The sequence below is a fragment of the Lissotriton helveticus genome, chromosome 5_1 (genome assembly GCF_964261635.1).
Source record: "Lissotriton helveticus chromosome 5_1, aLisHel1.1, whole genome shotgun sequence".
Taxonomy (NCBI): Eukaryota; Metazoa; Chordata; class Amphibia; order Caudata; family Salamandridae; genus Lissotriton; species Lissotriton helveticus.
The window spans coordinates 115,515,569-115,529,277 of record NC_136065.1 but is presented as its reverse complement, the minus strand read 5'-3'; the positions used below and the strand labels follow the sequence as shown (position 1 = coordinate 115,529,277).

The window sequence follows — 13,709 nt, the reverse complement described above, 5'->3', positions numbered from 1 at the left end:
TAAAAGGGTGGGAGTGCACTCATGGCTGTAACTGTGTTTACTGGGCCTACTGTGAGAAGGAAGAGAGGTATGACTACCTGCACTTAACAATGTTTTTTATCCAATATCAATGAATTAGGAGGATCTCAGACAGTGGCGTAGCAAGGTTAGGTGGTACCATGCGGAAAAGTTGTCATCATTCCCGCGCCGAGTTAAGCCGCGTTTCGTTGCGTTTGTTGACTGAACTAAAAAGTTTCAATACGTACATATTTTTGCCATTTTGTAACCCCCCCTCAGTGATGACATCACACGGGGTGGCCCGCACCCACCGCACCCCCCTTCCTACGCCGCTGATCTCAGAGCAATAGTAGTACTGTGTGATTTTCTCAATCATACCCAGAATTCCGCAATGGCTTGAAGACCTGGTTATTCACCAGAGCGTTTGAGGTCTAACTGTTGTTTGTTCTGTGCTCAACCGTTCAGCGCCATGAACCCTTTTTGGTAAACGTGTGCTTTATAAATCCCCCCAACTTCAACTTCAACTTCATTTCCCCTATTACAGCTGCTATGCCAGATCTATCCCTCATCCTTCTGTTACATAGATGTTGAAAATGGCAATGTATAGGCACATAAGCGGCGTTCATTTGTGTTCACTGTACCCCTTGTTGTAAGCAGAACGGATATCGCGAATCACTGACTGTGTTATTCCGCCAGCGTAGACCCATGCACACACGTACACGACAGCCATTTTAGGCACCATGGCCTCTCTGCCCGTTTGTTAAACCCCCGGCACCCCTCCCCGCGCGCACTGCTCATGCATCGGCCATAAAACCCTCTCCCTCTGCGTGACCCTGCTCTAGAAGTAACACTCCTGCTTGACCCACACCCCCCATTTCCTCCCAAGAACACCCTTCCCCTCTGCTGACGAGCCCCCCCCAGCTGCACTTGGCCTTTCGACCCGGTCCCAAGTCCTAAGACCAAGCCTCGTGGATGTACACCCCCTCTTTTTCTGCCCAGCATAACAAAACCGTGATACACCAACCGAAGTGCCCGATCTTATCGCCTGCCCAACCTCTGATCTGATCATCCCCTCCTGCCCTCGTGTCCTGTAGGAATGTCCGGCTGAGAGATCACAATCTCTTGTTACATTCAGGAGGGGAGGATGACATCTGAGCGACTGGTATGGGAATAGGCCTGAAGCTGGGATTCCAAGCATGCTTTTTCCTACTTCAAAGCGTCTTTATTGCAATAAGGAATGTTTGTGCATCATAAACATGTGTATAAAAGACGAAGCCTCAGAGAAACTTGTTAGAGCACCTCCTGAAGACACTATGCGAGTGTCCGACATGACAGGCTCTCCTCATGAGAAATAAAACTCTGTTCTTGTTTTCCTGCTTCCAGCGCCCGTCTCTTTATTTGGTAATTGTTCAAGATGGGAACTAAGAGGCGTCTTGCGCCAGCAGCCCGGGCATCAGGTGCGTTATGGGCTGACTTTTCCACAATTGGCGTCCCAACGCGGGGTCCATCAGCGACATAAGGTCTGGTAAGAGAGGTCCAGACGATGGGGTGAACATCTAAACGATTGGAGTATACCTGCCTTGAGAGGGCCCTCGTCCGGCTGCCGATTGAATGAACTTCACCGATTCCGAACGGACCTCTCTCAAGTGACCTACTGTCCTGACTGGAATCCCACAGGAATGCTACGGTAAAAACATGGAGGAAGAGAACGATCGGGCGCTGGAAAAGGGAAGGCGAAGAATTGCCCACACGGTCCGGTCCGGGTAAGGTTAAGTAGGACGTCTTTACGTCCGATTGGTAGGATGGCTTTATCCATCTGATTGATTGATTGATTGTACTTGAAGTATTGGTTCTCTTTGAGACATTTTCTATTTGCAAACAGCGATGAATAGGAACGTTCCTCTCTCTTTGCAAATAGTGAAGGATAGGTAATGCAGACTTTTGTCCCCCATTGTAATCCGTCATGCCTATCTTTCTCCCCACTGATTGTTTGTTATCGATTTTTATCGATTATTGCTTTTTGAGATATTCCCTGTCTACAAACAGGGAAGAATAGAAATATTCTGCCCCCCTTTGCAGATAGTGAAGGATAGGTAATGTAGATTTTTGTCCCCTATTGTAATCCGTCATGCCCATTTTTCTCCCCACTGATTGATTGATTACTTGGACATTTTATTGTTCAAGGAATAGTTCGTTCGAGGCATTCCCTGTTTGCAAATAACGTAGAAAAGAAATATTCTGTCTAATCTTTGCAAGTAGTGAAGGGTAGGTAATGTGGACCTTTGTCCCCCGTTGTAATCTCTCGTGCCTATCTACTCCCCACTGATTGGTAAACTAGTTCCACCCGGACCATTTATTAAAGGTAGGTCATCTGGCTCGACCGGAGGGCACCCCTAATAAAAAGGACATATGCAACAATAACGAAGTAATCACCGTATCCTGTTAACAGAAACTTTAGCATGAAACACACTAGAAAGGAAATAAAAATAAAAAAAAAAACAAAGAAAGAAATAAGAAAGCAAAATCAGTAGGCCACTGATGAGTTTTTGATTTCGCTACAAATAGGAAAACGTTAGAAATAGCTCACGATAAAATACATGATTTCGCTAGAAATAAGAAACGTTAGAAATAAGCCCATAATAAGAAACATGAAAATGGTGAGAGAAGCCAAGCTTGACATCGCGACGGCCGCGAGGCAACTAGGCTTCGCCACCCCTCACTGCTCCAAACTTGTCTGTCCCACCGCCTGCCACGCCCCAATAACGGTAACATGAGATAGATACAAGTCAGCAGATACCTACCCCCATTCTGGAAACTCCCGAAGTGCAACAGGTTCGCGGCTACGCCCATCCGGAAGACGAGATCTTCGGCACGAGTAGGGCGGGTCCTGCTGCCAGCCGTCGGCCGGGGAGGTCGTCGCATAAGGTGGGCCAGAAGAGGAACCGAGGCCGACGGGATCCGGGCGTCCCCTCCTCTTCTTTCTTCAATAATGGCTGCGACAACACGGGGGGGATGTCTTGCTCATGCCATCGACCCCCCCCCTCGTATCTCCTGGTCCAGCCCCGGCTTGGTATGAGCTCCCCGTTTGGCCCTGAAGCGGCGCCTTGCAGGCCACCGGGGGGGGGGGATGTCTTGTTTGTGCCTCCGACCCCCCCCCCCTTAATCGCCTGATCCGGCTTTCACAAGAGGCCATGGGGTGGATGGCTCCGGAAATGTACTGGTCCTCCCATTCCCTTCTTCTGCCGCCTTGCAGACCACGGGGGGGATGTCTTGCCTATGCCTCCGACCCCCCCCCCCTCTCATCGCCTGGTCCGGCCATCATGAATGTCAACGCCGAGAAAAACGGCATGGGGTGCGCTGGGAGGGAGAGGCGGCGCGAACGAGCCTCTCCCACCTCCCCAGGTGGAGGCCCCCAGTGGCACCCCCAACGCTCCACTCACCCGACAAGGGTTCGTCCACTTTTGTGATGCAGTGACTGCTGGAACTCGTAAAATGGCGGTCGACCCTGCAGGAGCGGGCCCGGCGTGAAGGGATGGCCCGGTTGCTTGTTAATTAAGAAATGAGTCCCACAATCAGAAGTGTCCTCCTCGACTTTGAAGATTCTATGAGAGCCACGGGGGCCCCCGACCCCCGCAGACACCCCCGATGGGGAATGACTGCCATGATTGCCCGCGGAACGATAAAAATGTAGCCGCGAGACGTCGGCGCTCCCATGCTGGCGCCAGCCTCAGTTTGAATGACTAAAATCCTGCAGACTACAGTTCGGATCAGTTCCGGTGAAAACCCAGTATGACCCGGTAGAAAAAATTGTTGCCTCCCTCCCCCTTTGACTGATGGTTCATACCGCCGATCCTTTCTGTTGCCCTTTAACGGAACTTTTGGACTGCCGAAAGAGGCTCTGGGCCAACCACGAGTTGGTGGAGATTTGGACTATGCCTGGATCTGCCTGGCTGCACCCAAAATGGCGCCGGTACAAATGAAACTTTCAACTCCTTGTTGTACCCCGATTGCTCAGCCTTGGTGTCATGAGATATGTATGCAGTTTTTTAAACACATGGATTGATATAGGATGTGTACTGATTTTATGTTCGGACAATGAATTGATATGGGATGTGTACTGTCAGTTCGGACAATGAATTGATATGGGATGGGTACTGATTATGTGTTCGGACAATGAATTGACATGAGATGGGTACTGATTGAACATTCGGACAATGAATTGTTGTTAAGTTTTGGCGCATCATGATTATTGAAAGTTCGAATTTCAACACTTATGATACTCGCTCACACTGAATTCTCAACATGATTTTATTGCACTTGTCGCACTTTTTGTTATGAAATTAACGACCACCGACTCCATTAGGTTTTCCACTAATAAGTATCCCCACATGTACAGTTCCAGCCTGCTCCGTGGCCGGCCCACGGGGTTGTAGGCCCGTATTTGTGCACCGACATTCTTATTAAAGATTTTTGGAAAAAGCAAACGTAGTTGTCACGCGTAGATTGGTAAGTTTCGAATAAATGACCACTATTTCCGATATAACTTAAATACAGGTGAGATGGCTCAGCTCGATTAGTTAAGGGTTAAAAAGTATAGTACTCAGAAATATTGCAAATATGAACGGTCCAGGTTTTTGTTGTATGTGTTTTTTCATTTTTGTACAGCCTAAAGCAACCGCTAAAGATCCTGGTATTTAGCCTATACTTTATATGCTACCTGTATCAGGAAAGTTGTTTTAAAATGCCCCTAAGTCGCCCCGAAGGAGTGCCACCTGACCCCCCTAGTACGAACGACAACGACCCCGTACCACTGTAGGTTATCCCTCTTCCTCAAAGGAGAGCACGAGCTCGCCCCCCCACTTTACACCGACTGCCCTTTGTTCTGACCCCCCCCCTGCACACGATCCGTAATACCACACTTGGGCGACCTATGCTATCCACAGGCTTCCGATAATCATCTCTCCCACACTAAACGGTCCACCTGGGCTTAAACGCCAAGTTGGCAGGGACTGCATCCCGTGGAGATAGGCCGAGTATGTAGTAAGTAAAAGCCTTTTCGGGTTTATGCGCGCTAATGTGTTTTTAAATGCTGCCCCCGCCCCCCTTCTTTTTCCCTCTTTCTGCAGGTCACATCGGAACGTCGATTAAAGTACGAAAAAATGGTGATCTAGCGGACGAAGAGATGGGAAAAAGGGGTTTGATTATGGTGCCTACACACGACGAGCAAACAATGACTATTTCTCTCCCTGAACTTAGCGCTTGGGAGGACAGCCTGAAGCGGAAACTACAAAATATGACTTCGCTTGGCACCCCGAATAATACAACCAAGAATGACGTGCACTAATGGATAAATTCCTACGTTTAACTAAATAGGGAAGGTTTAAGGAATATTCCGAGGTGAGGTTTACCCAAGTACCCTCCGCCTGGAGGACTAGGAATGTTGCCAATGTTTAAAATCTACTACCTCCTTTTCCCACCCTCATAGACATGAAACTCAAAGCTGCCCCATTGTTCTCCCAACTGACACCCACTGTTGCCTCAGCCTGGAAACACATTTGCTAAAAAAATGATTCGAAAATCCCACCGTGAGCATTAGCCCGACCAGGTTAGTTCTTGACCAATTGGCAAAGGTGTAAGTGTGTGCAACCAAAGCCACCAGTGAAGGCAGCCGACGATAAAAGAGAAGAAAAAGGTAAAAAGAGCTTAGGATGCTAAGGATGCACAGCATACAGGAAGAGATCATTTTGGCCAATAACTGTTCTATGTTTGTCTTGGATTTTTGTATATAATACCAATAACTGTTCTATGTTTTGTCTCGGATTTTTGTATATAATACATGTACTGTCTCCCCCGCCTGAGTTTGTGTATACGTAATGTATGGATCTACGTCGTCCCTTGCGTAAAAAATCGCGTATCTATCTGCGATCCCTCAGACGCAGAGAAAGGAGCGAATGTAGTATGAATGAGTGAGTTTGTGTGTGGTGAAGTTTATTGGTGTATTCAAGTATGTTTTTTTCTGCACGGTAGACAAAAATGTTTTTATTGTCTTAAATGAATTATTGTGTATTCGATCAAATGATTTTCAGGAAACATATATGCTATAAATGATAAATTGATAAATGTGACTTTTGTACTTATAAAAATTTATAAAAAAATATCAGAATAAAAAATACAAATGAAAAAAAGTTGATGTTGCCGTATACTGTGTGAAATAATAAGAGTAAAAGTATAGAAGTGGTATCACTTTCACTATATGGGTCGTGAGGGAACATTGTTCATTGTTTATTGTCTACGTCGTCCCTCTGCCTGTGTTTCCGTATTACTTGACCCCTGCTGTTCTGTGTTGTGTGCGCACTAAATGGCCTATTATTGTACACGTTTCTCTCTCTCTCTCTCTCTCTCTCTCTCTCTCTCTCACTCTCACTCTCTCCATGTCATACGTGTACCGAATGGTTCGTTTAGAGTGCGGACGACTCTCTCTCTCTGAGGGTCCCCCTGTTCCCTCCTCCCTTGTGTAGGTAACGTTGTGCCCCACCGGCACAAACCTAATTGGGTCTCTTCGAACACAAAGGTGTTCGGCAAAATTGACAGGAACTAAAACGATTGTAACTTGCCATATTACTACCTCTCCTTTCTGCAAAACGATAGAACCCGAGTTGGTAATGAAAGAAAGGTCAGGTAAGACGACTGATGTCCCCTAATCTGGCCTTTTTATAGGGGGACTATAACGTCAATGGTCTTCTGTTTTTCAGTTCGTTAGAAATGCAATCCCCAATGCCCAGATTGCCCCACCCCTCTGCACTTAAGTGCGGATGTCCAAAGCGTCCTCGCTTCTCCCGATTGACCCCAGCTCCCTGTCCAAAGCGTCCTCGCTTCTCCCGATTGACCCCAGCTCCATATCAGCTATCCCCGAAGCGTAATTGATGACCTTGATTAACCGTCGCTCCCCAAGAAAAGCATGTTTAGCCTCTGCCCCCCTCTCATGATGATAACCCCCCTGCTTGCAAGAGTTAGCCGTCCCCGAAGGGAAATGTAAGATTGTCAGTACTTGGGTTAAAAAAAAGGCGAGTCTCTACCTAAGGACTCGATTTCGAGTTTGATAGAATACACTGTCGATGGGAGTCCGATTTCTCTCCACGTACGTCACGAATGAACGCCAAATAGGCTTACAAATTCAGTGGAAATGCCCTCCTACATACTCCATAAGTGATGACTTCTGACTGTGACCGATGAACCTATCCCCCACCTACTTAGGATTGGGGACGGAATTGAGATGTATAAATGTCTTCTCCTGCCAGTTTTTCTAAAACTTGTTTTGTACCCATTCAAAGATACAATCACCGGAGGAGAGGAGCTGGACGTGACGCACAGCCTGGCCACAGATCATGAAGCACGTGTGACCTCAACCAAAGGTGGAGTCGCAGAGCAACGAGACGCGGGACGAGGCACCACTCTCAAACTCGGCAGATGAAGGAATGAAGGGCTGCCTTGAAGCCCTCGATTTGCTGACCCACTCGTGCCTGAAGTCCTCGTCCCTTTTGAGCCCGACTGATGGGCCTGCCTGCTCGTCGTCCTTTGCTCCCTTGGTCCCTTGGTGTGTTCAAAGATCTGATCCCGCTCCGCCCTCTCTTCCCTCGATTATTCAACAACATCACCCTTTTCGCATAACTTTTGACTCAGAAAAGAAGAGCAGCATTTAGATAGAATAAGGTTTTGCCACGGAAGAAGAAAGACACGCAGGTGCCCAGCATGAGGCACCCCTAAGAAGATCAGTTAGGAAACAGGACTGTGATCTAACAGCAGAGGACTGATCGCACCCTGCAACGCGTAAGGATGGATCCGAGCTGGACCTATAGCTCCACCGCCGGTGCTCAACAGCGCCAACGAAAGAAGACGGACTACCAGAGCCTACCAGTGATGGCTCGCTGTTAAAAAGACATTGTGACGAAGACCCCCCCCCTTCCTGAACTTTCTACCCACCCCTTGACTAATTGCTTGTATCGAACTGAATTCCTCCCTCAACCATTTTTGTATTGCTTTCAAAAAAATGTTACATCGGTCACTCATGTATTTAGTTTTCCAAAAGTCTCATATAGCACTGACAAGACCCGAAGGTATCAGAGCACTTTTTACTGTATGTTGATGTCACCGGAGAGAAAGTCAGAACCTGATTCTATAATGTGTCGGAACCTTTTTCTTGATTGACCCCGACTAAGTATTATGCCGATCTCTAGACTTGTATGAATAACCCGACAAATGTAAATTCATATGTACCGCATTCCGCCAATCGTATCGACTGCATATGGTCACACGCAATCTGCTAGTATTGACAAACGCTATTTCATTGGCCACACATGGCTATATGTACACTCCGTCAGTTGGGGTAAACACCGAAATGAACTAGCTTATGTTAAAAAGCGGCGACTGTTGAAAATGGCAATGTATATGCACATAAGCGGCGTTCATTTGTGTTCACTGTACCCCTTGTTGTAAGCAGAAGGGATATCGCGAATCACTGACTGTGTTATTCCGCCAGCGTAGACCCATGCACACACGTACACGACAGCCATTTTAGGCACCATGGCCTCTCTGCCCGTTTGTTAAACCCCCGGCACCCCTCCCCGCGCGCACTGCTCATGCATCGGCCATAAAACCCTCTCCCTCTGCGTGACCCTGCTCTAGAAGTAACACTCCTGCTTGACCCACACCCCCCCATTTCCTCCCAAGAACACCCTTCCCCTCTGCTGATGAGCCCCCATCCAGCTGCACTTGGCCTTTCGACCCGGTCCCAAGTCCTAAGACCAAGCCTCGTGGATGTACACCCCCCCTTTTTCTGCCCAGCATAACAAAACCGTGATACACCAACCGAAGTGCCCGATCTTATCGCCTGCCCAACCTTTGATCTGATCATCCCCTCCTGCCCTCGTGTCCTGTAGGAATGTCCGGCTGAGAGATCACAATCTCTTGTTACATTCAGGAGGGGAGGATGACATCTGAGCGACTGGTATGGGAATAGGCCTGAAGCTGGGATTCCAAGCATGCTTTTTCCTACTTCAAAGCGTCTTTATTGCAATAAGGAATGTTTGTGCATCATAAACATGTGTATAAAAGACGAAGCCTCAGAGAAACTTGTTAGAGCACCTCCTGAAGACACTATGCGAGTGTCCGACATGACAGGCTCTCCTCATGAGAAATAAAACTCTGTTCTTGTTTTCCTGCTGCCAGCGCCCGTCTCTTTATTTGGTAATTGTTCAAGATGGGAACTAAGAGGCGTCTTGCGCCAGCAGCCCGGGCATCAGGTGCGTTATAGGCTGACTTTTCCACATAAAGGCTCTAAGCCATACACAAGGCACACTCACCACATGTACATATATCTGCAGGAGGGGAACCCTGTTCAAAGTCCCGTAAAGGAAATTACAGTCACTCTTATTTCTTCCAATCATTTACTTATGTGTTCGATACCTTACTGGGCCTAATGCTCACTATGGGGATGTAAGTTACGTTTCTCTTTTTTCTTCCTGTGTTCGATACCTTACTGGGTGTCATGCTCACTATGGGAATGATGAGTACCACATACTGTATGTCATCTACTTTCCCACTAACTGCACAAAGCCTGCTACATAAATAAACAAATAACTTGATCTGTTCCTGCTTCACACTGGACAATTGGCATACCATGCCAGAAACAAGAGTAAAGAAAATATTTGAAAAAATACTCTCATTTAGCTTTCCTTATGCAGGAAGTATGCACTCCTACGTCATAGCGTCCCGCCTTAATATAATAGCACAGGCATTGTGGAATAGCCATTACCACCACGTCTTGAAGAGCTGACAGCCTTGTAAGCTCGCAAGGTCACTAAAATCTCTTGCCCAACCAGGCTTGGTTCACCTTTCACCATTCTGATCACAACCTCGCCCAAAGGACCACAAACCTTGTACAACACAAACACATTTACTTTCATGCGTACCTGAGCCCCTCTAAATCCTTTTACGTAGCTCACTGAACTCTCAAACATTTCTCAAGGGGTGTGGACCCATGAAAAACCTCAAACCTTTATAAATTCTTGGTCTAGTACAAGTTTCAATTCTTTGGTGAGTTATCGAGACAAAGGAAACTACACCTAAGACATACAAATTGCCAGTGAACACAAGCTTGCTTACATGAGTGCCTGTGACCCAGGCATTTCCAATACTTTTTTCAGCGCCAAGAACAAGGCAACACCATGATTACACATGCCAGTGAAAACTTCCATGAGCCCCTGGCCCACTGAACTTTGACCACTTGGCTCACAAATACCTTTATTAATACTTGGATAATGAGGTAAGATAAGGGAATACTTTATTTGTTAATTAATAAAAATCATTACAATCAAGAATAAAACACAATGGGATATGAGCATTATTGTTTGCGGATAGAGCACACATTCTACATTGTATTGAAATATATTGTGGTACATTAGTAAACAATATCATATTTCACACCAGTCATAGGTGATGTCCCTACAAATTAAAGCTATAAAGGTCACAATGGGACGTCCACACTGCCCCCATTTTGTATTAATTCTTATTTTAATATACCATAGTTGAAATACAGTAGGTAAAGTGCACTTGTGCGGTATCTTGCATTTAACAGTAATAACAAGAGTGCACTTAATTAGACCAAACCAATCCATCTGATATGGCGACTATAAAAAACAAAAACACATATAATGCTAGTATTATAGAGGTTCATTTTAAGATTTTTCAAATTTCACACCTATCAGAAAGACTATTTCTCCAAAAAGGCCCACATTTGAATTGCATAAGTTGGTATTTCAAACAATTAAGATGTGCTAAATAAAGAGTACCTGTGCAATATAATACAATTAGCAGCAATGGATAAAAGTGCCTGTGCCAAGTCTTTTAGTAACAATAATTAAAGTACAATTGTGCAGAGTCTTATATTTAGCAGCTATAATTAAAGTGCAATTGTGCAGAGTCTTGCATTTAGCAGCGATTGTGCAGAACTTAACAGCTAGAAAACATTTTTGAACGGTTAATTAACATAAATGATTTCTCCTCTTCAGAACGGACCCACACAATACAGATAGTTAATCTTACATTAGGATTTAACCAGTTGCTACAAACAATTATATATATTTTTAAAAAACCTTTTAAAAAATCTCGAATTTGTTTTTCCAATTATTATGAACAATTGATTCAGGGTCATACACAAGACTTGGATAATGAAAATTGAACTCTTTCTGTGAATACTTGAACTGCTGTAAACACCATACCTTCTATGGGTTCTTGGGCTATCGGAAAGTCAGCCTTCGATTGATACTTGGACTAACAGAAAATCTATTAGAACTTTGGGCCATGGGGACAACATTGCTTCTTGAGAATCTTTTTGGGCCACACAGTGGCATACACTTCTTGCCTTTCTTTACCCTGTCATATCAATTCTTGAACCTTTTTTCTTTCACAGCCCTTAGTGTGGTTGAGAATTAACCTCAAACAGATCCTTTCAGAGTACACAGACAAATTATTACATTTGTCAACACAGTTGTGTTTTTGTGGCTACCTTTTCTTGGAATTAAATAAGTGAATTGGAGAACGGTAAGCGGTTTAGCTCCTCCCTGGCGCCCACACAGACCTTCAACACTCCCACGTGATGGGTCCAGCGAGTTCTGCAAATGCACCATCTCATTGCACATCCTACAGCTACAATTACAAAGCATGGAGTAAGTGGAAAGCCAGGTGTAAAGAACCAATCTTCTTATATTCAAATTCAGACACTGGCAACTGAGAAAGAGCCGAGCACACATTAGCTCCTCCAAGTACTAAGGGAGTGCAAGGAAAATCAGTTCTGAACTTGAGAAAGAGAGAACTGAGCCAGAGCTCGAGTCCAAAACATCTCAAGCATATTTATAGCCGTGTGAAATATCCAGGACAGCTGGTAATGCATTCTGAAGAGTGCTAACAGCCCTGCAAGAAGCAGCGCTCTATTGATCACATAATGCTTTTTGTGGCTAAGTATTTCATGCATGGGGCGCATACATTTTGAATAAAAACTTCAAGTACCTTTTGCTTCAAGCGATTTTTCACCTCTTTTATTCCCATTCTCGCGTGATCTTTCGCCTGCAAGAAAAATGAACTAGAGTTTAAAAAAAAAAAATTTAAACAAAAAAACCCCCACTCTCCTCTCTCTCCTCTTTGGCATTCTATCGACTTGATTCACGTCCATCAGGGCCCGTCTTTTCGGATTTCTTACAACAGGAGGCAAGGCAAACCCACCGAGAAGTAGAAATAGTGCAAAAAAACTATTACATAATGGCCACTAGAACATGAGCAGGCGCGTCCTGCTAAGCCGGATTGTCAGAATTTACAGACTGATGGTCTAAGCGTCCTATTGCCAAATCCCATACAGCCAGATTCATCAAGCCCAAAACGGCTCGCAAAGGGCCAGATTCTGAGAATCTGGCCCTTTGCGAGCGCTGTTTTTGCATTTGGGATTCATCATCCCAAATGCAAAAATCGCATTTCTAGAAATCGCTAAATTGCGAATAATTGCATTTAAGGAATCTCAATTTGAGATTCCTTAAATGCAATTCATGAACCATTTTAAATTTGCAATCTGGGGCCGCTATTTACCGCGTTACGTGGTAAATAGTTAAAAACTTAGAAAAATGCACTTTAGTGCATTTTTCTAAGTTGTATGTTACACACACACACATGTCCTTTGGACATGTGTGTGCGCAACACCAGTGTACATGAGCATTTCAGGGGTGCTACAAGGTGTCCCTGACACCCTTGAAATCGCTTCCTTATTTGCGATTCGCTAATTGCTAATCGCAAATAAGGAAAGACTCCCCATTCATTCCTATGGGAAAGCCACTCCTTATTTGCGATTACCAATTAGCTTTTCGCAAATAAGGAAGCAGTAGAAATCGCAAAAAAATTGCGATTTCTACATGAATCCCGTTTTGCGAGTCTTTAATAGCGATTCCTTAATAATCGCTACTAAGGACCGCAAAACATGACAATGATGAATCTGGGAGATAATATATCTGTCTCTAGCTATGTGCGTGGAAGGAAGATGAATTCTGGAAACACATTTGGAGTTTATAACACCACACAGATCCATTCACTCTGCAACAGTCTCACAAGTCGAAGACATGCTGCCCCGGGGAGGAAAGACAGCCTGTTTACACTTCACTGTTAAGTAAACAGATTCCAACTATTCTTAAAAAATGAAAAAAAATTATAAATTGATAATTTTCGCAATCAACTGTCATGGGTGTAAGAGAGGACGCATATATCTAGCAGGAATGGTCAAATGCAAGCTGTAGGTCAGAAGGTCAGATCCCGACAATACTGTTTCAGGCTTCCATCCTTCCGAGTAGGATAACTGAGTACCATTAAAATGGGCAATAGTAACACCATTTATTTACAGAAAATGGCAGAAGTGTGCTCTGAAACCCTCTAAAAAACATAAGTTATAATTATTATTATAATAATACTCGGGAGCTTGCAACCTCTGCATAAAAGGCTTCCTCTAATTTCCCTTATTACAGGCGACCTTATTTAGTCACCTGTAATAACAAAATGACTTAGCTGCTCACTGTAAAACATTTTTATAGTCGAGTTGTGACGTCGTAATGCCTGCTACCTGCAGCAGCCAAGGTGAAAAGCAGGTCACAGAGCACCATTACTGCAGTTTACATAAAACA

General features: G+C 44.9%; 1 protein-coding gene across 5 annotated transcripts in view; it reads right to left on the bottom strand.

The window, feature by feature from the left end:
- The window catches only part of DENND1A (DENN domain containing 1A), a 1,341,914-nt gene that overhangs the window by 300,318 nt on the left and 1,027,887 nt on the right, over positions 1-13,709 (bottom strand). For all 5 annotated transcript variants that reach the window (XM_078641835.1, XM_078641836.1, XM_078641838.1 and 2 more), the window contains exon 18: positions 12,061-12,117. In XM_078641835.1, coding sequence (XP_078497961.1) covers positions 12,061-12,117 — 57 coding nt within the window. The remainder of the gene's footprint in view (positions 1-12,060; positions 12,118-13,709) is intronic.